At 39.5% G+C, this 26764-nt stretch overlaps 1 protein-coding gene across 2 annotated transcripts in view; it reads left to right on the top strand.

Annotated features, from left to right (window-relative positions):
- lsamp (limbic system associated membrane protein) overlaps window positions 1-25596 on the top strand; it is a 632217-nt gene extending 606621 nt beyond the window's left edge. For both annotated transcript variants that reach the window (XM_050059103.1, XM_050059093.1), the window contains 4 exons: window positions 7642-7773; window positions 9875-9995; window positions 18914-19062; window positions 23293-25596. In XM_050059103.1, coding sequence (XP_049915060.1) covers window positions 7642-7773; window positions 9875-9995; window positions 18914-19062; window positions 23293-23390 — 500 coding nt within the window. In that variant the 3' untranslated portion in view covers window positions 23391-25596. The remainder of the gene's footprint in view (window positions 1-7641; window positions 7774-9874; window positions 9996-18913; window positions 19063-23292) is intronic.
- The last annotated feature ends 1168 nt before the right edge of the window (window positions 25597-26764 follow it).

The raw sequence follows: 26764 nt of genomic DNA, 5'->3' as shown, positions 1-26764 counted from the left end.
GTTAAAAAATTCACAATACTTTTTTAAACATTGTTTGAAGCTAAATGTGGCAAAATGTTGATGTTATTTTCAGCGTGAGACACTTTACAAACGGCACCCCATACAGTTGGACATGGACATTAAATTTGTTTAAAGTGACATTAAAAAGGGCATTAAAAAGCATTAAATTAGATTTGCTGATACCTGCAGAAACCCTGTCCATTGGTACCATCCACAACTGTTCACAGTGGAAAAAAGGAAAAAAAGCGTACTGAACTGAACTGTACCGTACTGCTTGATGGAAAATGGGCTTACATATTTTGCAGTTTGGACAGTCACAAACCTTAAACTATTTATCTAGTTTTCCAATAAACATCATAAGCTGTCCAATAATAATGGCTCAGTAGACAAGCTGACTGCAGTGCTTCATTCAGCTGTAGACATCTATAATGCAACTCACTGTATAACGAAATTATCTACAAATGTTTCCTGTAATCATCCATTATTACATGGTTTCCATTTACAGTATAGAGTGATTTTTCAATGTATCTCTGACTCTTGTGGGATAAACCCACAGAATTTCAAACTCCCACAGTGGAGGTGTTTCTTTTCAACAGCTCCTAAAACAAAGCTTTCTAAAAAAGAACCAAGCATGTCTCCATGTTTGTTGGATTTTTGCAAACTGGGTGTATGTTTCTCTTTAATAATCATGGAATACTTTGGTAATAAAATAAGATGTGCAGCACCTGACATTGGATACCTCAAAAAATCACAAACACAAAATTGGAGCAAATTTTGTTGCTTAGCATTTTGATTGCATAATGATAGCTGCATACCAGTGCCAACGCACAGTGGAGCATTTATATTTTACAGAAATATGAGCTTAAGTTCATGTTTTTGACAGGGGGATGATTTATCTGCTGAAACTCCAAAGTTCAGTCATCCAAAACATTGTCTGCAACCACAAGTTTCTATTTCAGTTAATGCTTTTCTCTCAGAGTAGAAAATAGACTATGCATTTCGCCACCTATTCCCTCTGTGTTCCTCATTGTGAATTCTATTGCTAAAGTAGCTCAAGGCTACTGACACTTGTGTGCCCCCCACTCCAAGTATACCAGGAGAGAGGTCGGAGAAAACCGCTCGCAACAGAAATATAATCAAAAGATGTACAACAAACGCTCTGCTGTTTGGCAGAGATTCAAACTCTGACCTGCATCCAAAGATGTACAGGTGGTGGAGGCAACGCACATGTGTGTTTACTTATGTGAATGTAAGAGTGAGGAAAAAGAGAGAATGAATATTTTAAAGGTATAGGTACTGCCATAAAAGCCAGAGTTTTGAAAATATCTATCTATCTATCTATCTATCTATCTAGACATTTGTTGCCGATACATTTACTAATCTAAGTTAATTAATGTTAATTCTGTGAAATGAAGGAACATCACTTTATCTTTTTTGATGTTTAAAAAAAAGAGTGGGTTGTGTGTTCCTGATGGTCAAGGTAGTTGGAAGTAAACAGTGTTGTCTGAATATCCCAGTTAAACTAGCAACACATTATGTCATTATCATTTAAGCCTATCACCTTAAAAGCTCTAAATCGAGACCTCCAGGATTCAGGGCTGTAAAGCAAATCGTGCCATCGTGAAGCTAATGGCAGCTCGTTAGCTTAAGCTGCACATTGCTGTCAGCTGTATCATTAAGGGTCAGTCTGATATCAACAGGAAACACTTTAATGTCTACTTTTTTCATACGAAAGCAGAAATTTTATCTGTGGTTTGCACATGCAAACTCTGCAAGTAAAGACGGTACATCACAGTACATCATATCACATCCATACTGGACATATTTAAACACATTTACATCAGAACACAATAAACTGGAAGATACATTAAAATGAGCACCAAGTACTCAATGGTAAGGACTGAATCTAGATTAAATAAATAGATATAAAGAGCTATGTGCTGAGGAAGTCAGCTTGCTTCATATAGTAGCTGTCCCCACTCATTATTACCATAACTAGCCAACTACACAGCCAGCTGGTGTCACTCCCAGGATGTCAAAATGAGCCACTAAGGGCCCCCTCCCTTTTGCGTCTCAACCAACTCCAATTTAGACCCATGTGCATCATGATTAGATGTTAAGAGCAACAGATGTAGAATAAAGAGTGTGAAAGTGTGTTTAGAGTGGATGGGAGGGAAGGTGGATGTTTCCAACAAGCACAGGACTTTGACCCAGGAGATGTGTTTGTGCGAAACTAAAAGTCAACTAATTGCCACTATTTAAAGTATAAAAGTAACGCACATAAAAGGTGCTGATCAGGAGGAGGAGGTGCTGATCACTGGCAATAGATGTGATTTTAGAAAACAAGTGTCACACACTCTGGCTCAGTATGCTTGTTGATCTTGAAGAAGGCCCAAAGGCCGAAACATCATCAAGATAAAAGAAATGCATATGGAGCCAGAGTGTGTGGCACTTGTTTTCTACAGTTGAGTTATTTTGTCATGTCACTCATCAGTGACATGGCTCTTAAGTCACTCACATGACAGTCGTCAACCATTTTCCTTTTCCTAACCCTAACCAAGTAGTTTTGTTGCCTGATTTTAACCAGTGACCCCTTCTTAATGGATTCACCTAACTTACTTAATAAGGAAAAGTTAGGGTTAGTAGTTTTGTTACGTAAACCAAAGCACTACCCCTTCTTAGTGGACTCACATGACTTACCGATGACCCCCTCAGCATCAAGATACAACACAAATGTCTGCTCCTAGGGTCATGTTAATGATGCTGGGGATTTCTTCCCAAGCTTCAAAATATGACGCATAGGAATGAGATCATCTCAATATGCTGTTATACATGAACAGAATGTTATTATTTTAACATCATTTAGTATTGGCAGCATGGTGGTGCAGTGGTTAGCATTGTCGCCTTACAGCTAGGGGGTTTGGGGTTCGTCTGGTGACCTGTCCAGGGTGTACCCCGCCTCTCACCCAGTGTCAGCTGGGATAGACTCCAGCCCCCCTGCAATCCCCAACAGGATTAGCAGTTACAGGAAATTAATGAATGGATGATGAATGAATTATTAAGTTATGATAATGATGTAAGAAATGTGAGCTAACTTGTTGAATTTTTAGTCATGCTAGCAGTTTGGCTCTAGCAATGGCAATTTTGGGTCAGACTGAAATGTCCCAGCAACTACTGGATGGATTGCCGTGAAATTTTATACAGACATTTATGGGGAACTCTACTGACTTTGTTGATCACCTTCCCTTTCCTTTCTCTCCTCATGTGATCAATATTCTTATCATTTAGTAAAGTATCTTGACAATTATTGGATGAACAGATTACGGTGAAATTTAGCACAAATATTCGTGGTGCCCAGAGATGAATCCTAACCTTGGTCCCCTGACTTTTCATTTAACGCCATCATCAGGTCAAAATGTTGGTGCTTACTTTTGGTTATGGCCAAATACCTTCAATATATTTTATATCAGTTGTACTTTTTGTTTTGTGCTAATTAGGAAGGTGAGCATGCTAGCATACCATATTAAGATGGTAGTGCCTGCTGAACATCAACATGCTAACATGCCGATGTTTATCTGGAAAGATATACATGTTTGTAGGATACTCACACCTTGTCCTTCCCTTACTTTATCTACTCTTATCCTCTCTGTCACCCTCTCTCCCTCCTCTGTTCAGATTTGCATAGGAATGTGATGATATAGTAGAGTAATGCCAGGATTCATGGCCCTTTTCTAATGTGCACATTTTGAATCAGTCACTGCTCTCAGTGCTTCCTGAAAACCTTCAAGGAAATGTGTCTTCATCCCAGTTCATGCGTGCACACTTCATACTCACCATAGAGACATTACGCCTCCGCAGACAGGCGTGGGCACGTGTGCATACACATGCACACATATACTGTACACACACGCTAATCAATTCCCTCCAGACAAGATTAACCAATCTATCTTCATTACGCTTCATTAAACAGATAACGTGAAGCACACACTTCATGTGCAGGAAGCTGTATTCTCCTGTGGGCACTGACAAAGATGCATGAAATGTTGCATTGTAATTAATTGTTTCTTTAGACAGTACATCACGTTCTATTCATTCTTCATGATTGAGTTGCTCTCCATACACACCAGGTGAGATTACTGACAGTTAATTGCTGCGCTTAGAAAGAAATCGTCGAGCCTCTTCCTCTCATCTCTCATTTGAATTCTCTTCTCTCTTCTCTCTTCTTTGATCTTTGCAGTCACCTGGTTTTCTCTTTCTGTGTATCCAGCACCAAACCAAAGCAATGAAGAAGAGATTGAGCTTCAATAGAATTTCCATGGCAACTGATTTTCAATCATACCTCTCCAATCACATTACTCTAGCAGTTTGTCCAGGGAGAGCTGAGTATGATCTGGTTTAGACTTTGATCATGATCCCACTGCTCTTTCAATCAATATGAAATGATACTGTATGAGCTGACCTCCATCTCCATCATGCACTTGATTTGGATCATTTGGTTATTTTTTGCTTTCTATTTCAAACACTGAGGCCAGACACAGTTTTTTCAAATATCTTGCGTTTGAGCTTGAGCCATGTGTGAAGTCTGACTGACGTTTCAGGGGTGTTGTTACCTGTTGTTTATGTGAGCTTTATGGCATTAAAAGGTGTAGCATTTATGTGTGTTCGCCAAAGCAGAACAGCTGTTTTTCCGCTAACCTCCCATATCGAAGTCCCTGAAGTTGCCGGTTCATTTCTCGGGTCGAGGCGCTTCGGTCTCGTGGAGCCTGCAGCCCCTCACTCGTAACATGAGCATGAACTTGCCCACAATTGAGACTACTGACATTTACTGTTGTTATAAACAATGCATTTTCCACACTCACCCCAGAGATCTCCTCTGTGCAATTTATTTCCACCGCCAAGATTTCATCATTCTTTTTCTTAGATTAAGGGAAGAATCAGTCGATGTTATTGTAGTTATTACATTTGCTCTGTCCTAGGAGACTCCCTCCCTCATTCAGGGCAGATAATTGCATCTTTCTGAGATATCTGCACTGTTGGCACACTGGCCACAAGCAGATGATTCCTTATTAAGTTACTGCAGTGTCCATTAAGTCCATTGAAATTGGTTGAAATGTAGGTAGAATCGACGTTCAAGTCAAACAAACAAGCTGTAGATCTTTGTGTTGTGTGCAAACAAAGTGTTATCATATGCAGCACACCTCCACCAAATAAATTTAGTAAATAATGATACCACAGAGTCTTCACCACAATGCTACCTTCAAATGTAGTGAGAAGGTGAAGAACAAAAGATATGGCAGCACAAAAAAGACTTTGCCATTTCCTGCTCCTGACCCTCCCACAGATCTTTAATAAGACATAGCAGATCTTTCCTAATGAGACGCCAAGACGCTGTGTTCTTTACATGGCTAATTAGCTGGATTGCTCGTTAAACAATTAGTCAGATATCTGTCTGGTCGTCTCTGTGGTTTTCCTCCAGTCAGTTCCAATGCTTTGTCTGACATTTGCAGATATTGCTCCTCTGTTAATTGAAGCTTTCAGACAAACAACTAATAAAAGTCAGCTTAACAAGTGGTTGAATATTAAATGTGCTTTCAGCTTAAGAGTCAATCGCAGTCATTCAGTCTGTGTTTCCCAGCATGTCCTGACTGTGAATTTGAAACAATTCATTGCGGACTATGAGTGTTGAAGCATGCTGTAGTTCAAATTGCTCCTTAATTATTTTAGCCCTTAATCAAAAGTAAGTCTCGGTGGACTTAAAGGTGTCAGACACACACACAAATACACACACAGAAACACTCACACTTGTCTTGTGTTAGAATTTGAGGCCTTTTTATTCAACAACAAAACCAAGCACACTTCACACATCACATGAAGTGTGAATATGCAGAGATCTGTTTATAGAGAGTTGATGAAATGACAGGAACAGGAAATCTTTGCCCAGATATCCACAAATCAGATCCTTTGAAATATTGGGTGTTTACTCCGGAGGCTCATCGTCGTCATCAGTTCCAAGATCAGGACACTGAAAGTTACCAAACATAATTTTGTTGAATGCCTACCAAGAAAATAAAGTGTCCTATGTCTTAAGCCCAGTTCAGACCAGTGATTCACGATGAGGTGAAACCTTTGGAGAACGTTGCAGAGAACAGTTGCAGTGGTGTGAACTGGCCATCTGAGCTCGATTCAAGCTTGCTGATGGTGTCACCTGCAACTCAGCTGGTCTAATTGCTGGCGGCTGGTTTTAGAACGTAAAGCACATCACCTGTTTCTACAGCCAATCGGCTTGTAGTGAAGTCTGCTGGTCAAGTCAAAATTACCGCAGATAGCAGGTGCTCCGTCCCCCCTGAGCCCTCTGTTTCCATTCTCATATGTGCCGGTGTTAGACAGTGGGTCGCTGTTGCTTGATGTATGTACTTATGCCCCCTCACACACACACATTCTCATTGACTGCTAACTTATATTATTGAGGGGTATTTATTATGAATACAGTCCATCTGATGCTCATTTTATGTTTTTCGATATATCACTACTACAAGTGCTGCTGTAGCCAGTATCTCACTATCACTATCCTCATTCATATTTTAACAAGCTACAAATTATATTCAGCCTCAAAATAAGCCTGAAAAGCTGCAAATCAGAACAGAAGTACAGAGAGTTGTTGCATAGAGATGATATACCATCTAATCTAGTTGCATTGGTGTGAACCTGCAGGTTTTTAGAACACTGCAGAACAGCACATTGATCATCTCTTCATGAATCTTTGGTCTGATCTGGGCTTTATGTCAATAACCACTCTTGCCTTCAGGGTCATACAACAAGTGACATGAACTCCTTCATTTTGGACATACCGACACCTTTAAAGATCTATATCTATTACTAATATGAACTGTGAAACATGACATTTCAACAGTGACATTGTGTTCCATTATGTACCCAACATACAGTATTCTGGATGCAGTATGTCCCTGAATGTTCTCAGTGATTCTTGAATTCTGTCAGTTTGGCCATTTTGCTTGCTCTTTTATAAAGCATCTTAGTGTCCTCTATGCTAATGGTGGCCGTGCCAAGCTGATGTGGGTGGCAAAATAATAGCAGTAGTCTCAGGGGAGGTCATAATAAATTCTTATTTTTTTTTATCTGTTATTTCAGTTGTAAAAGCATACAGGTGAAATTAAATCTCAACTTCTATAGCAGGAGTGGTAGTACATAACAAATATCTGATAAAACATAGAACATCTATCGATACTGTACATGAGAACATGCGTCCAAATGAACTCACTTAATGCTAAGTTAGGCTAACCGGCTGCTGGCTTTGCTGTCTACCTCTTGACAAGAAAGTAGATATTTCTCAAAATGCTGAACTATTCCTTGAAAAGTTCGAAAGTTTCTTACCTGGATTAGTTGAAGGGAAAATATATTTCTGTTCAAAATGATGGCCAGTAGATCATGCTGCTGAGGAAGGAGTGGGAAAAAAAGAGTTGAACTTGAAAGGAAATTTTATTACGGTGGAACAAAGCTCAAACATTAACTTTGTCTTCATCCAACTTCTCCTTTCTCTCCTTTCTTTTGTCTCCCTCTTTGTTCCTCTCCCTCTGGCCTCTCTCCAATCCCTTCTTCACTTCTTACTCTATCTCACTGCAGCAGAGCCGTTGGATGGAGAAGAGTACTTGGATATTATAGGTATCATGCGAAACCAAGCAGGTCGCTATGAATGCAAGGCCAGCAACGACGTCGCCACGCCTGATGTTAAATATGTCAACGTGGTTGTCAGCTGTAAGTAGCCACACACTGCAGCACTCACCATCTTCCAAACTCAACAATGATCAATAATTTCATCATATTTCATAACAGAAATATTACAAGATGATACACTCAACAGATAGAAGTGTAGGCTGTGAAAGTCAAGATTGGAATTAAGCGTAGAGACGTGGAGAATATAGCGTGGCAGAGAGTGGTGGCTTCGTCTTGAAAGTTTTGGAGCACCCTTCAGTCTTTCAAGATGAACCCAGGTAGACAGAGAACGATCTCTCTGTGATTGCAACTTGCATTTCCATGGTGATTCTCACTTACCATCATCATTTAAGAGACACTTAGCATTTCAAAACACGATCACCTAATTACATCTTGTCAGGGGTCCATGTTGGATCTGAAGAGTGTAATGCATATGTTGGCTGTTGAGGATTGATGAACAGCTCATGAGACATCACAAACCAACTTCCCCCCCAGAGGAGTTATAGGATTCTCTTTGATCTGAACAAATCACGTCTGGCTGGTTGCCCAATTTGTACTTTCGCCAAGTCTAAGTGCCTGTATGAAATGATAAAGATTTCTATATTAAACTATTTCTTAGTTTTTAATCCGAAATGGAAAATGGGCATTAATCCACATCGGACATCTTTCTGGCCGTTGTGATGTTTGGAGAAATCATTATGTGTGTATGATGAATGTTAATAAACTTGATGAATTTGAAGTTTTAGCACTGATTACTTTTCCCACAGATCAAAGCTCTTTGGGCTTAAAGGGCTTAAGATAGATTGAAATTTTACACAACATAATGTAGCACCTTGACCTTATCCAAGATTTTTGTTTTCAGTGAGATTCAATACAGAACATATGTCTTATAGGAAATAGTTTTCCTATTGTTCCAGTAACCCTTTTTAGACATACTTAATTGAATGACATTAAAGATCTAGTGTGTTGGATTTGCAAATGTAGCATCTTGACCTCATCCATTTCTCTTTTCTTTTTTCAGTGAGATTCAATACAAAGTATATGTCATTATATAAAAGGGCTTGCCTTTTGTTCCAATAACCCTATGTAGACCTCTTTGGCCAACTGACATTGTAGATCTAGTGTGTAGGATTTAGTGGCATCTAGCGGTGAGGTTGCAGAACTGAAACTTCCCCCATGTCCTAAGCATGTAGGAGCATGTAGGAGCATGTAGGGTGGCTGGCGTGAAAATGTGAATGGCACTATCTAGAGCCAGTGTTTGGCTTGCCAGTTCTGGGCTACTGTATGTAGATAGAAACAGCTCATTCTAAGGAATCAGGAACACAATTCTTATTTTCAAGTGATTATAAACTACTGAAAACATAGTTATGAATATGATATACCATTTCTGCCAGTATACAGTATGCCCCTAAATCCTACATGCTGGACCTTTAACTCATTTTTTTAGGAAAGGGAAAACAGAGCATTTAAAAGAAAGACATTAATAAACTAAAAGATAGTTTTAGCACTGATTACATTTTTAAGTCTGGCCCCAGATAATATGTCTGACTTTAGTTCTTGGGGCTTAAAGACGTTCGGATAGATTGAAATTTTACACAACAAAATGAAGCAACTTGACCTTATCCAAGATTTTTTTTCAGTGAGATTCAATACAGAGCATATGTCATTATATGAAATGGCTCACCTTTTGTTCCAGTGACCCTATTTAGACATACTTGGCCAAATGACATGAAAGATGTAGTGTGTAAGATTAAGTGGCATCTAGTGGTGAGGTTGCAGAACTGCAACTTCCTCTATATGCTTAGCATGTAGGACAAGTAAAGCAGCCAACGTGAAAATGCAGATGGCTCTATCTTGAGCCAGTGTTTGGCTTGCCTGCTCTGGTCTACTGTAGAAACACCATGGCACAAATAAACAAATGAAGACATAGTTATGAAGATTATATACCATTTCTGCTGATTTTGCCCCTAAATCCTACACGCTGGACCATTGATTCAATTTTTAGGAAAAGGACAAATTGAAAGAAGACACAAATGCCACGCGAAATAATTTTATTAGGGAGGATCTTAACACTTCAGCGTGAGAATTGGTTTGGTTAATGGTTTTAAGATGTAACTTATGTCAACATTGTGTGACTCTGCAGACCCTCCGACAATAAAGAAAACCCAGAGCTCAGAGACTCAAGTGGGCCGCATAGCAACACTGCAGTGTGACGCCACCGCTGTGCCTACGCCAGAGTTTGAATGGTACAGAGACGAAAAAAGGTAAAACCTGACACATATTTGCACTCCCAGCATCCATGTCACACATAGACAGATGTACAGAGGTGTGTACATGATAATGAGGTGACAAAACCCAGTGTCTTAATTCTGATTGAAGAACATGAAAAACAGAAACACTGGGCAGTCACCAGATGGATCATCGCTTAGACACTGATTCAACCTCATTCTGTGTATTTTTCTTTGCTTTATCCCAGTCAAGGACTAAGAGAGTGTGTTCAAATGCATACGCCACAACAAGTCAACAAGCCATTAAATAGAGCACAAGCCATTAGCCTCCTCCATCACAAACAACCATATCAACTGTAAGACTGATCCACCAAAGCTGCTGGCACCCCTCATGGTCTGCAGCTCCTTTATTACTGGAATTACCTCCTGTAACTTTTCCAGGATGGAAAAACGTCTCTCTCTTACATGTCCGATTACTGCAAACAACAAAGTCTTTATGATAAGCCTTCACTACAAGAGCTTTTACTGTATATATGAGTTGCAATGGTTTGGGAAAAATTGTGTCATGATTTCAGTACCAGAACTTAGTACCTACTTTAAGGTTTATTTTGGTGGATTCTGTATTGAAACATGCTGATTTGTGACCAGTGCTATAGAGTCCTGCTGGTGCATGTGATGATAGGTTGCAGAAATAACCCTAAAGAGACAGTTCACCCTAAATCAAAACGACATGTTTCCTCTTACCTGTAGTGCTATTTATCAGTCCGAGTTGTTTGGGTGTGAATTGTCAAGTGTTGGAGATGTCAGCATTAGAGATGTCTGCCTCCTCTTGACTATAATGGAAATAGATGGGTCTTGGCTTGTGGTGCATAAAGAACCAAAAAAGTACATTTGAAATGTTCAACGGCAATGTCTCTTTCCAGCAGTCATGACCTGGTTACTCAAGATATTCCACGGACTTTGTTGTGAGCAGTTTCATGTAGGAATTACTTTCTTACTACCAAACCACACCCACCACAGAGAAGGAAGGGTGCATCTACTGCTAGCTCACCTATGTCTAAGTTAGCTAACATTACAGCTCAGCTGAGAAGGACACCATTAATGTTTACATATTGCGCAAGCACAAGCCTCTTGTCCATGAGTAGATGCACGCTTCCTCCTGTGCAGGAAACACACGGCGAGTGTAGTTGAGAAGGCAGAAAATAGTTCCTGAATGAAACTGCTCACATCTTGAGTAACCACATCATGATCTCTGGAAGGGAATGCTGCTGTTGAGTTTATCCAAATGTATTCTTTTGGCACTTTGAGCACCACACGTCGAGCGCCATCTAGTCCCATCATATTGGAGAGAAGGCAGACATCTCTACGACCGATATCTCCAACACTCTGCAACTCACACTAAAACAATCTAGATTCACGAATAGCACCACAGGTAAGAGGAAAATATGTATTTTTGATTTGGGGATGAACTGCCCCTTGGAATAGACTTGACCTGACTTACCTGGAGGCAAGGAACAAACTTTGTTTATGTTGCAGCCATTAAAATAATGAGGCAAAACAATGATTTACATTGAATTTACTTAGGCATGAAAATGACAGCTGTAAACACTGTTTGCTGTTATGAGCACAATTAATGAGCAATTAATGAACACCATTGCTTTCTAAATTAAAATCATATTGAACACTGTTCCTTATGCTAATATTTGGTGAATACTACACCGAACAAGCACGCATCTCTGTGCTGTCTTCAAACAACAGGACTACTCTGAGGTCCAGTCTGTGATCTGGGTCAGAAACTTTCCACATGCTCTCTCCAGAGTAGTTTCCTCCTCATCTCCCAAATGTGGCAGCAGCTTCATCACTTTGTTCTCTGTGCCAGGCGTGCTCCGTATCATTTTGCTCAGTGGCTATAATGGAGCTCTTTGATCCCTTTGTCAAATCTGCCCTCACAGTGGTCCCATTGTCACATCCCAATGTTAATTTGATGACATCATCTGTGTAGTTTGATAATGACTAATCACCCACTTAATCACTCAGTAGGCTGGTACTCCGCTGTTAATTGATCATAACTGCACGAGACAGCAGTGGATTCTTCTCTGATTTTCTTTTGAGGGAGAACAGACTGGGTGTCCTCCTGGATGCAATTTATATACTGTAGTCAGTGAAAATCTCAATAACCCCTTTTCTCATAACACAAGTAATTCCACCGAAATGGAAATCAGCTTCCAGGCACTATACTGTCTCCTGTGAAATCACAATTTGTGTGACCAGACACAGATGTTCATTTGAAAACGATCAATTTAAGTGTCATGCATGTATCTGGGAGACACTTGAAGAGGACCGAAGTGTAATGACATTCAAAGGCGGTGACGACCCAGTCACTCCATTTCAAGACTTATCATTTAATAACCTGAGAGAAATCCGCCCTCTGCAGCAAATTCGCCACCTGAGTCAGAGACTTGAGACTTGAACAGAGGAACGGCTAATGAATAAAAAAAGGAAAAAAAAACTGCACATACAGAGCGTCGTGATCTGCAGTTTCACTCCCACCCAAACTTCAGCAGTAAAAGTTCACCCAAGATTGGGAGGAAAATATTGGAGGAGTGTCACAAGTGTTATCACAGATATGGTCTCTAAAGTAATAGGCCTATCACGCCAGTGCTCGAAAAAGAAAGATTTATGGTCGTTGAAATATTTTTGCATTATCTGTTGTTTCCAACCGCCATCTATCTCAGTTGTTTTGTCCCCTGGAGGATTTTGGCTGTGTGCCTATTCTTTGCCCCCTTCTCCCTATGCGCCAGTAGAAAGTGTTATTGCACTTTCTCCTTGGATGATGATGATGTTAATGCACCATAATAATATCATTTATCCCTGCTTGGCTAGTTAATTTCTTAGTCCCCTCCCCAAGAATCAAAGCAAGTGCTCTGTAGCCTGTTGTGTCTTATTTACCTGATTATCAAGGTCTGGCTCCTGCGATTGTTCCCGTCTAATCAGTTTAACCTCATTGACACACAGGTTATCAGTGGACACCTTGAAATCTGCATGTTAGTTACGCAGTTTGCAGTAACAGAGCCAGATTTATCACATAAAATTCGTACTATTTTTTAAGCAATAGGGGTTCTTTGTTTCAGACAGCGATGGACAGCAGCAGTATTTTTATCTGCAGCTGGCAAATATTGATTTTGCCTGCTGAAATGACAACTCTGCCTGCAGATTTTTACCAGCTGTAACTAGTTAGATAACATTAGCTGCATAATTTGGTTGAAAGCAAAGTCTGCGGCTGACTTTTCTAAAACAAGAACCGTGTAAAGTGGGTGTTAATTATGCACTTGATGGCTATTTTTTTTTCATTCGAAACAAGCCATTTTCCATGTTGGCGATAAAGGAGTTAATTAAATCCCTTCTCAGCTGGAACAGAATAACCAGAGCTTTGCACCCTTACTGGTCACACCTGCACTAGCAACTGACAAATTTACGTCCCCCACCGTTTTGGTCCTACTAGTTAAAGCACTTGAAACGTGAGAAGACGGGGAAATACATTCGAACGGATGGATTTGGATTGTCACCTCTCATTATTTAAGCCTCAGACACAACACTTTGATCATTTATACATTTTCTGATTAGCACTGATTCTTTGTTTCTTTAATCCCTTCCTTTAACGGTGTTTTGACAAACTAAAGTGTCATGTTTCATGTTTTAATCACTGATACCCTTCAGATGCAGGATTTATCTTTGCAAAGTCTCACTGTATTTGACATTAATTTATTGTTTTCCTTAATCCCCTGCTATATTTTTTAATATCTTTTGTTTTTGATTTATTGATGTGGGGAGTGAAGTTAGCATTAAAACTATTCCGATACCCCAAGCACACTATGTTAATGTTTTATTAATACTGCGACAACTCAGGAAATCTTTGCCTCTTGGTCCAGACCTGTTCAGTTTGGCAACTTCCAACTTTTCATTTCCTCTCGGTGGGTTATGTTACCCCAAACAAATCACACAGCAGCTCTCTTGGAATAGCATTGAGGCCCACATTTTTTGCTCCAGTTATCTAGTGCCAAGTTTGAAAAGCATCGCTCTCACCTGCCCAAACAAACCAAACTGAAGGAGTAAACACTTCAGAGTTCGAACAAACTGTTTGGCACAAGCTGGTGTACACACACTGGGCTGCAGAGCTCGCTCCTCTCTCCTCCACTGACTGGAGAGGCTTAACTCACCTAACCTTGTGCATTGCATATCCCCACTCTGTCAGTCTTAATATCCACAAACCCACATGGAAGCGCGGAGCTCATCCTCTAAAACATAAATGAATCATTGCTTCACCACATCTGTGACTTCACCAGGATCTCAGAGTCTCCATTAGCCTCTGTAGAGACCGATACATCATGATCCGAGAGCAGCTGGCCAGAAGTTCATAACTGAAAAATATTACTACCTGGCTGTCATGACCCTCCCTGCTCCTTTTGGCTCTTCTCACTGGCCGTCCATGATGGAATCTGGATGAGACTGTAAATTGCCTGCCCCTTTAGCCTGACTGATTCAGTAAGAATTACAAATCTGACGGTGCGCAGAGGAAATATTGTGCAATTTTACGCACTTTCTCTTGTTAACCTCATAATTCATAAGCGTACCTGGTATTGAGTTTGCAGAGTCAATCATTGTCGATCTACTAAGGCATCTTTTACAGTAGGTTGCTCCTGCTCTTTGTGCAATAAATCACGTCTCCCATGTTTATTACATGACAAAATCCGACGTGAGCTGTTAGCTAACGTGATAGACAGATATGTTTGTTGTTTTGTCAGCTGATACATGGCTGTCACAGGCACTGAGCCGTTTTCAATCATCTCTGGGTTACAAGTCTCAGCAGGACTCTCCACTTGATTTCATTTATCATCGGCCTTGAATCATAACAGGCCTGTCACTTTCTCTGGCAGTGATAACCTACTTTAGATGCTCCCACACGCTACAGAATCAAATCCGTCCATCTGATGATTTGCTCTGGTCTTTCATCTCTGCCGGCCTGCGACCGCAGCCCTGCGTGCACACACTGCATGCCCCCCGCCAAATAGAGGGGTCAAATCATTTCAATCTAGGGTTTAATGTAACGGAGAGGCTCTGTGCATCAAGTCAGGATCACTGGAGATATCCTCTGGAGCACTGCTGCCCTCTGCCTGCAAGGAAGGACAAGTAGGATGCAGATATGGTGAGAACACTTGAAAAACGTCCCTCCAAAAAAAAAAAAAGGTAGACGTGCACGATTTCTGCCAACTTCTCTGATAATGTATTCCAGTCCATTATGCCAGATGAAGGGAGCTGGCAGAGACACAGGCATATTTGAGGATGAACTTGAAATCAGAAGTGAGTGAAGTTGCCGGCTGCAGATCTGCTCGTGCCAAACGCGTTAAAAGTTAAAATGGGCAGCAGAAATGTCGAGCTTGATAAATGCTAATAGAAAAGGAGACACACTTTGGGGGCCGGAGATCCAGTTTGCTGTTTTTAATGCTCCAGTTTTCTGTGGCTTGGTATTTAAACTCCAAGCATGTGTGAAAAAAAATTAAATAAAGGTCCAACGTGAAACCTCCAGTGTGAAAACAAAAGAGAGTTCTATCTCTTTTGACCTGTTTAGGTCAGTTTATCCCCCTGCTACTGCATTACAATCATGCGCTGTAATCTATAGTAAAAAAAGCTGTTTGCTTTCAGCTCCCTGTAGTGCTGTGTATTATCTGGGTCTCTAAGCATGCTCTCTGGGCAGGCAGGCCTTTTTAATAGTGCAGTCACCTCTCATGAAGACACACTGGAGAATATATCTGCTGCTGGCCTTATCGTGGGAGGGGGGTTTGCTTTTAGATGAAGTGGGGACACTGCTGGTGCACTTGCCCTCCCTTAGCTCTTGCTCTCTGCCTTTCAGATACACACACACACACACACACACACACACACACACTGCCACTGTTCCCAAGGTGTCACTATGGGAAGGACCTCAGCACTTTATCAAGTCCCCAGTGAGCCCCAAATTATGCTGTGCCATGATGTGCGTTTTTCCTTTTTATGTTAATACTTTCTATCAGCCAAGTGTGTGTCAGCACAAACTTCCCTCTCCCCCCTGCTCCAATTCCGATTACCACATAACCCAGACTTAAGCAGGATTAAGTTGAAGCGCCTTAAATGAACTTCACCTCATTCATGATACGAAAGGGCTCAATCAGCCAAGAACAAGCAGAATCCATTATGCGGGCTGTGTTATTAAAAGAGTTTTATTTGGTTGTGATGATGTAAGGAACAGTTCATCAGCGAGGTACACAGCCTGAGTCAGCGTATTGTATTGATTAATTTGTGCTGAAAGGGGTTCAAGGTTGACATAATTGATTGGCAGAAGTTTGGTGGTCATTAAGACTCCCAGAAGTGCAGGGAAGGACTTCAGCAGAATACTAATCTTCCATCTGAAAATGGGATGATGACAACCAAAGAAATGAAAGAGAACAATGACGAACAAATACCACATAGAAATCATCCATCCAGACATTTCCTAGGCAGTGTTTTCCTCACATTCACAAACCTCAATGAAATAAATAAATGAATAAAGACAAACTTCTTTGCTCACCACATGATTCAAAGGTCAAGGATTGCTGTCTGGTAAACACAATGTCAGACTGTTAATGAAAGAGATTTGTTCCAAAATGAGAGAGGCTGATCTTCCCTCACAACAATCACAACGCCTACACCCAGAGAGTTCACTGACATGACACTGACGCCTGCTACTGCGAAGTGATTTTCAGCATGAAAGTACGATCGTCTGTATGGAATATGAATAATGCTGTTAGCTGTGTGAAGACCTTTACACACAGTACATACAATCATATCTTTTGCAATTATTGAGATTTGCTGTTCGAGGTCTGTTATTTGTTTGTAAGGCAAGACAAGTTTATTTTTAAGGCTGCACAGTAAAGCCAAGTGATATCTGACTCACAGAAGCTGCAATTTTTTCATAAAGGTAAAATGTGTCACAACATACTGTGATAAATAAAGCATTGATATACTTTGGATCCCGGCCTACAGATTATATTCCAGAAGTAAGGGAAGTAACTGTAAAACTTCAATTAAAAGCTTTGTCCCATTTAAACGCCTAGTCTTTGCCTAGTATAGAAGTTCTTTGGATGTGTAAAACCGGATTGCTGACTACCCACTTGAGCTAATGTTAGTTAGCTGTTTAGGTCATACAACTTTAAATGTTTAAATTTTTGTAAAAATGGAAATGCTACACATTATTAGCTCGGTTCATTTTACCGAAACCACGAGCACCAGAGATGACCGTAATTCATTCAGATTTACCAGTATGACAGAAAAACAAGTGGTGACTCTGTTCCTCTGAAGCTGTCATAAAGTCAGAAAAGTCAGAATAAGTGTCCATTCCTCAGTTACCCTGTAAGTTATTTATATTTCTTAAGTCCCAAAGAGTCCACCGATCAACAGAATCAAAAGTGTTTTTCGTGGTGTTGTGTTGGTAAGCCGGGAGCTGTAAAACAAGAGCCATAACATAACACATAATTGATATGTTATTGGAAGCCTGATTTTTATACAAGTAATATTTATACTGGTCCAAATTAACAATTTTATCCTATTTCCCAACTTTGCTGAGCAACAGTTTTATGTAAAAGGAATTAAAGGCCTGTCTTGAATATAAGCCTGTTGAGTTATTTAAGCATGTAATAGCCTGGGCTACTAATTAAAGTTTGACAATATACAAAATTACTGTTTCAACTAAAATCTCAACTCATATCACAATCACAATGTCTGTCCAAATTAGTGTGATATATATATTTTTTTTATGTGTATTGTTCAGCCATGTGTATTTATATAGCACATTTTGGCAAATAGGCACTTCAGAGTGTCTTACATAAAACATTTAAAGGACCACAACAAAGTGAAAAAACACATTAAAGGACATTAAACACGATTAAACACGATGCTATTAAAGAGCTTCAGAATAGAAAATAAAAACAAGGTAAAATATAAGACAGTTATAAAATACAAGAATAAAAGTTACAGTGCAGTGTAAGATATTAATATTTGATTTCATTAAAGGCAGCAACAAACAGAAAAGTCTTTAACCTTGATTTAAAATAACTGAGAGTTGCAGCAGACCTGCAGTTCTCTAAGAGTTTGTTCCAGATACTTGGTGCATTAAAACTAAACGCTGCTTCGTCATGATTAGTCTTGACTGTGGGGACATGAAACAGACCTGTCCCAGATGACCTGAGAGGTCTGGATGGTTCATAGTGTAGTGGCAGATATGTATTTGGGACCTGTAACATTCAGTATAAACCAAGAGTACTTTTTTTTTTTTTTTAATTGATCCTCCTGACAGACAGGCGATATGTAAATTTGGCTGCTTTCAAATGTCACCTTCACAGCTTTCAGTATGTAGTGGTTTTGCATAAATTGCCACATTAAATATAAGTTAAATGGAACGTAATTTGTACAAAGTAAAATACAGCAGAAATGTAAAATGTCGACAAAATGAATGCATCATTAAGTCATTTTGTGAAGAGACTAAAATAAAACCTATTTAATATGACGGTACATACTAGAGGCAGCAGTACTGTGTCTCTGGGATGTCTCACCAGTCAGAAAACAGCTGTTTCCTGTCAGCCATGTTGTGAAAAGTGCCATGTTGGTGTAAGGTTGATAATCTATTTAATCTATTTAAATCTGTTTTTACGCCACAAGTATGACACTTTTTTTTCCAAAAAAAGAAAAGTCTCTTTTAGTACAAAATCAGCATACGTTGTTGGTTAATTAAGCTCTAATGAAGTCTCCTGTCTCCTTTACCTGCACAGTCACTGCAGACACTATTATTTTACCCAAAATGTCACTAACTCCCCAAAGTCCTTGGATTTTCATTACTTTGCAATTTACTTTAAATGGCACCCCTTCGGTCTGTTTCTCCTCTCCAGGCTGTCCAATGCCCAGGGCATCAATATCCAGATTCTTGGCACTACAACTACTCTTGTGATTGCCAACGTCACCGAAGAGGATTATGGGAACTATACCTGTGTGGCCTCGAACCGACTGGGTGTCCAGAATGCCAGTCTTTTCCTCTATAGTGAGTATAGACATTGCTGCCATTTGATTCACAGTTTGAATCCAAAATAGGAGATTTCTGTTTTCATAAATAAATCAGCATGAAACATTCCCCTTGATGCCTCTAAGGATTTTATACTTCATAACACAGTATTGAGTGTCAAGTATCAAAGCGAGGTTATAGTTTCACTTCTACAGCAAACGATGATTGAAATCATTGAGAGTTTCAAGGTGAGATTGAATGACTTTGAGGTGTTAATTCCATTAACCTACTTCCTCACTGAATCATTGAAAACCAGCAGGGAGGAAACTCGCTGTAGTCATGTGTGCTTTTCTATAAGCTTCACTGCGAGAGCTGAACAATTGGAAGCTATGACCAGAACTGAAACTTGCTGTGTAGAATTTTCAGTCATTTGGTGAACAATGTATTCAACTCTGCGTGAGAGTAATTTAACTGAACCCTCATGGGAATCCAGGAATATGGCTGGAGAGGGAAGGTGACATCTGGTATATGGGTGATGGGAGTAACACTTTGCTTGAAGGTGTCTACATAAGGGTGACATGACACTGTCATAACTATGACATGACAGTGTCATGAACTTGTCATAAACATTATGTACATGTCATTAACGCTTATGACTGCTGTCATTAGGTATCATTCGGTTTTTGTAATGACAAGTTGACATTGTTTGGGTTGTCTTGATTATGACAACTTGACATTAATCAAAGTGACATTACCAGAAGTTGTCCTTGTTATGACAACTTGACATTAAATTTGTTTGGGATGTCCTTATTATGACAACTTGACATTGACCAGGATGACATTACCAGAAGATGTCTTTGTATCAATCATTATGTCAACTGTCATAAACACAAAAAGAGGTGCATTTCTTGTTAATGTCAAGTTGTTATGACAAAGACATCTTCTGGTAATGCCATCCTGGTTAATGTCAAGTTGACATAATAAGGACATCCCAAACAAATTTAATGTCAACTTGCAACGACAAAGACAACTTCTGGTAATGTCACTTTGATTAATGTCAAGTTGTCATAATCAAGACAACCCAAACAATGTCAACTTGTCATTACAAAAACCAAATGACACATAATGACAGCAGTCATAAACGTTTATGACATGTACATAATGTTTATGACAGGTTCATGACCGTGTCATGTCATAGTTATGACAGTGTCATGTCACACTTATCTAGATACCTTCAAGTAAAGTGTTATCGAAAAAGGACTACAACCTGGTTTATGTATATATTCCATAATAGCTAATATATTAAATATAGTCAAATCAGTATTGCAATGCATAAAAATCAAAAGTAAGAATGTCAAGATTACTGTGGTATATTCATAAATAGGTTAGTATTTGTAATATTTATTAAACTTTCTCGTTTTATGATCAATTGTTAGCCACTGGAGGGCAAAAAACATGTAACCATTTTACATTTCACTGGCTTTAACACAGATCAGCCAAAACATTAAAACCACTGGCTGCTGAAGTGAATAACATTGATTGTTTTGTTACAGTGCAATGTTCTGCTGGGAAACCTTAGTCCAGTCAATCTAACTCAAAAAATGGCCAAACAAAGGATAAATTGCAATAGTAATGTGTCATAGTTTTTATTGGTCCTGATAACCTCCTGCATCATGTATTAAAGGTATATCTTCGTGGATTCATTGGAACATTATTAATTCAAGGACAAAAGCAAAGTGTTAACATTTTACAGTTACATGGTCTGGGTGAAATAATGTTAATATTGGAGGGTCTTTGTACACCTAACCAACAAATTTGGCGTCTTTTCCTTCATGTTTGGGGTCAACCTTTTCAGTAAAACACCTTTCAAGAGGATATTCTGATGTATTGAACTTGTATTTGGGGTACTACTACCCACAACCAATTTTTTTGCCAATTTTTCCACTCACAGTTAGTGCCACACTGCTCCTGTACGTGTATCCTGGCTATAAATTCTTCCGTATATATTTAGTAACTATTATGGCACCATACATTGTAAGTTTGAGAGTTATGTAGGGTGCTTTAGTGCAGTGGAGTTGAAGGGTTGATGTGGAGATACAGTGTGTGTGTGAGCTGTATGGTTCTATTAGCAACTATTCAACTCTATGCCACTCAACTTTTCATTCACTTAAAACAATGTATTTAATAAACTGCAAAAGTAATATGGAATGCTGTGTCTAATGATGATGTACCAGAGAAAGACGTCTGAGATGGGATGAGATAGGAAACACATACAGGGCAATAGTGGAAACTTCAATTTGTTATGCCTGAAAACATTACGGGAAATTGGACAGTTGGTATCTGATGGTTATATGTGAAAGAACATCTTAGAAAACTAATGTTTAAACATAAATTATGTGAAACTATCATGTTCGGGAGCAGATATATGCACTTCTTTGTGTGATTCTGTGACAAAATGGCCCCAAATTTCGAAGCCCTGTATTTACCTTGATCCACTAAGTATATAATAGTTTACTTTTTTATTTGGATGTCCCAAGAGATCACTAAAAACCTTGAATGATTACTATTGCAATTTTCCCTGGGTCAAACCACAGGTTGATTGGACTATCTTGGGTCCTGGCATTTATGTGGATGCCACCTGACAGATCAAGTAATGTCTGTCAAGGGTGATAACGGGGGTTTGACCAGACAATTGTAACATGCTCGAAGGTTTAAAGCCATAAAGATCAGTGCAAGCACAGTTTTCTTTCTTGTGATGTAATGGGAATTTTCACCTTTGAAATCCTATTTTACAGTGGCCCTGAGAGCTCATCATACTGCAGTTAGACAAAGATCTGCAAAATGACAAATTAAGGATTAAAAAAAAAACACTGTAGAGTGAGCAAACACAATCAGTTATAGAAACAAGTGGCACAGAACAGAGCAAAAATTAGTTACCAAACGAAATTCAGCTAAGATTGTAGGTACTTTTTTCTTATTTAGTTTTGTTTTAATGTTCTGGTTGAACCACTCAGATATTATGTACCAAAATTCAAATTGGTAGCCTAGTATTCGGCATAAGGCTAATGTTAGATTAACAGCCAATAACTGCAACAACATCTGAATCATACAATCAGAACATTGAACCAAAAGTAATACATTGTTAAGTAACTTCAAGAGCCACATGGCAACAGTATATGAATTTGTGAATCCTAGGATGGTGAAGGAACGGCCTTCCTTATTCTGCCGTACTCTGCCTCTGCCTGGCTTACCCTGACGTTCTTACTCTAACCTTGACCAATCCTACTCCTCTCGCCTAAACCTTATCACTCCAACCAACAAAGGCAACAAGTACTAATCAGTCATAGCATAGGGTAGGAGGATAAGGTGGGTCATTTCTTCATCATTCTAGGATTTGGAAATTTGTCAACCGTATCCCCCATGTGTGTCACTTTTTCATGTCCCCCGGAAACACAAGTTGTTTTCCATTGTGTTCTGTGTGACTCGCAGCATTTCTGTATTTTTTCAAGGGTGAAGCTTTTATTTCAACATTTGGGAGGGCACATATGAAACAGGGGGTTTGGGGGTCCTCCACAGGAAAATTTGGAGCATCAAACACTTAATTTCCTGCATTCTGATCAATTTTTGTGCACCAATTTGTGCTTTTTCTGCAGCGATTTATGGTGTAATTTTGTCAAAATAAAAGTCCTGTGCTACTTAAATGTTTTTTGTGGGGAATAGAAATGCACGTTATAAATATTGAGGGGGGCGTGTCCCCTGCTTCCCCTGAAATTCACACCTATTTGTCTGTTTGAATGTGTTTTCTAAAGCTGCAGTGTGTTGCACTTCCAGGGCCAACATACTCATATTTCCACAGTTTATGCCACTTCTGTGCTCTCTGAAGCATGAATTAGTCTTGAACTTCCATCACAGCAAGGAAGGCAATAGCACAACATGGCCACCAGATGTCACCAAACACCTCTCAAAGTTTGCCATCACTGGTTCAGAGGAAGTACATACGTAACATATAAATGTATCTTACAATACCTAAATAATTTGTCAGTAGAGTTACTCTTCCGTCAGTGTGCATTATCCTCTACAGTTATGTTGAAAATATCAATCAATCAATCAATAAATTATCTGTGTGAATGCTCAAGAAAACCAAAATGGTGGATGTCCAAATGTTTGCCATCCTATTTTTTTTTTTCTGCAGATGGTGTGCCAGTCTGAGTGAGCTCTCTGGCAGGGACTCTACATTAACACTCCCCTCTGTCTCTGCCCACTTTGCAGGACCCGGGACAGGTCGAGATATCAACGGCTCTGCCTGTGTAGCTCAATCACTGTGGCTCCTGCTGGCCTCCTTCGCCTGCCTTTTCTTCAAGTGTTAATACCACTGCCCTCCTCTTCCACTTCTCCCCCCTCCTGGCCTTTCTTCCTCCTCCTCATCCTCCTTCTCTCCAACTCACCGACATCCTTATTGCTACCTTATTACCAACTTTACTGCTCCTGCCCCCCCACCCCCAGACTGTTTGCATCATGATACAAAAACCTTACGTGCTCTCGGGCACTGCTTACAGATATTACGAAAGTAATGGGTTATGAGTATAATGTTATAAGAACCACAAAAAAAGTGAAATGAAGGACAGGACAAGCAAACAGTGCTCTTTTAAAGAATTGCATTGTTCTTTTAAATTCGTATGCACTTCTTTGTTTCTGCTATATCTTGTGTTCGGGGTCTGGAACAGGTTTGGGATTTTTTTTTTTTTTTTGTCTTCATGGGAAAGCAGAGGCACCCACTCACAGGGATGCCAACAATCATTTGTCTCTAGAAATACTGAAGACATAAGGTATATTTCTTCTTCTTCCCATAGATGCGTTATGTTAACTGAGATAGTAGATTTAACTGAGTGTTTAACCAGTGCATTAATGAGCAACATGCAAAGTCTCTGCCAAATATAGATAAACTATATAGATTTGAAACTAACACATACAGAAATCAAAGGGAAAACACTGCAGCTGATCGTGTCATGAGATTAGAGGTTGATATTAAAGTCTGTTCTACCATAATCTGATGCTACTAGACTGAAACACAGACACAGAGCATTAGCCGGATATCTGTCCAATCAATGACACTGTTTCTAGATGCAGCACTTGGGGTTGTTGCCGTCAAGCCCAGAAACCGAGGATGCAGTGAATAGAATCGACTTGATCCTACTGAGCTAAACCGTGCGGAGTACAAACCTGAGGGAATTAGTTTATCCAGTTTTATCTGGATAACCTACATCTTCATTCGGTGACTCTGCTACCACTCGCCTTTATTCCAAAATAGTTTCTCTTTTCTTTTGCAGCAGGAAAAGAAACACAGTAGGTTATAATGATGCGTACTGTACATAGTAAAATTTTGTATTTCTCTATGATAAGGCAACTTGTTCTGCCACTGTAACAACCGCAAACAGAGGAAGCTGTTGCAGTGTATGTTGCTTGTTCGACAACCAACCAACCATACTGTGCAGTTTGTCTCTGCTCCACAGCAGGCTGCACCGCATTTAGCTGCATATACTGTACCACATACAGTGTTCGCTTTTAGTTTATGAGTTTTAGGATCATTCTTCTATACTGCTGGAATTTGGATAACAATGTATGACACCAATGAATGACTTACTTTTTAGTTTTCTCTTTCAAAGAAGTGTGCGTGTTTTAATATGAAATGATACAGAAAAATTCATAATATATTGATATTGAGGTTATTTTTTTCTGTCTTTACCTCATTCATTTTAGTTGTGTGTATATATATACTTGAATCCAATGTCCTTATACTATATGAAAAGGCAAATTTTATGTGTCCATGTTTCTGAATAGGGTAGCAATTTGTTGAGGATGAATACTTGTAGATCTCTTGAAATGGCAACCCTGCTCTATCATGTGAACCGAAACCCATTAGAAAAATTCTGTTTCTTTCTTTTTCTTTTTTTTTTTAAAGCATAAAAAGAAGATAGTTTTGTGCAGTTATTATTGTACCTATCCTTGAGATGATATAAGTGCTGGCTTAAATGATGTTATAGGGAATGGAATACTATGTTTAGCTTGTAATGCTCTGCCATGTACCAGGAATTCAATGTGAGAGCTGCGAACAAATGCTTATTCTCCTCAGTGGCCACCAAGGCCACTGTGCTGATCTTGGCATCTCTAACAACCATTATATTACATGTCCTACAGCAAATTTTCCCATCACACCTCGCCAATCACTGGATTTTTTTTTTACCTAATGAGCAAAATGGTTGAATGCCAATATTTTGTAAAAGAAGAAGACCTTTCAAACAGTGCAGTTCTTTCAGGAAACATCTCAGACGTCATTCCTGTTGTGAAAAGAATTGCTGAAACTGGTGCACTATTAGCTGCCTTTTCTTGCCATTTCTTTTGACCTGCTGTGAGGTGACTAATAACGTGCGGACTCCGGTGCCCAGCTCGGCTCCTCGACTGGATGTGTGTTCATGTCTCCGCTCTTCTAACAACCAAGCCGAGATAGTACTAGTACTGTAAAACACACGTGTAATTACTGTCATTCTTGTCATACATTAAAGAAATTGTCCCCAGTGTTTTCATTGTAAATGCTTCTGAGGCTGTGGTTGTGTGACTTTTTGTAGTATTGCTGATGCCATCTGATCCAGTCTAACTTCCATGTAGGGGAAACAGTATAAGCAGAGCTGCACAGAGACTGAAACAGGCCAAAATTTCAAACAGAGCTGAAGCATTTAAACAGTTAAAATAAACAACATGTCTATCATCTCTATTAACCACAACACAAACAATATCTTACAATCAGATTTCTCAGTCTAGGAAGTGATCAGAACGCTGCTTTATCCTGTCATCATCTTGCTTTATTTTATTTTTATTTTTTAATTGATTTTCTACGACTGAACAACTCTGCTGTCTCCACTTTAATGTGGATTAACTTGACTCATGATGTTTTTCTACTACATTGGTATTTCTGCTGACTCTCGTACTGCTTTTTAAGCCTCTGGCTACCCGTACATGGGGATGCCAGTTTGTCAGCAACAGTTATCTCCTTACTGTAGTAAGAAGTGAATGATCTGGAAGCTTTAGTGAAAAAAAGTTCTTCATGATCAGTTTGCATGAGAGTGGTCTGTGCTACATGTCTATTTCAGTAAGTCTGTCTGTCTCACTATGTGTCGTGTAAGGAAAAAAAAAACTCAGGGCAGAGCAAGGCTGGCCTTGGGCAGACTCTCAGACAAACATTTTTTTTTTGTTTTTTTTTTGTTTATTTGTTTTGTTTGCTGGAGGAGACCCTGACAGACAACCACAGCAGGGTCAAACATCTCCAAATTGTTCTCGGCATTCATTTTAACCTGCTTGGAATGCATCACACATAGAGTTCACTGCATCAAGAAAAATACCGTGATGAATCCTACAAGGATGCTACAGTAAATTGACTGTCATTGTCTAAACTTTCTACCATTCAGGTGATTTTCATGTGGATGTCCAAGTGTGTCCATGCAGGTTAAAACCAGCCAATAGCACTGACTGATACTAAGACCACTTATGTAAAAGCCATGGAGCTCTGTCTTATCCATAAAGCAGAAAGAAATAAGTACTACTATCCTTCCATTGCTCAAAGAGACCAACAGCCAGCCTATGGACACAACACCAACCCCCCCTGTAGACAGACGTGGATATCTACCGAAGACTGTAGATACTGCTATCTAGTTTACTCTTGAGCATTGCCTCAAAACATGACCATTGC

Source organism: Epinephelus moara, chromosome 2, assembly GCF_006386435.1.
Source record: "Epinephelus moara isolate mb chromosome 2, YSFRI_EMoa_1.0, whole genome shotgun sequence".
NCBI lineage: Eukaryota > Metazoa > Chordata > Actinopteri > Perciformes > Serranidae > Epinephelus > Epinephelus moara.
The sequence above is the reverse complement of the archived record's forward strand: the minus strand, read 5'-3'. Positions and strand labels throughout refer to the sequence as shown.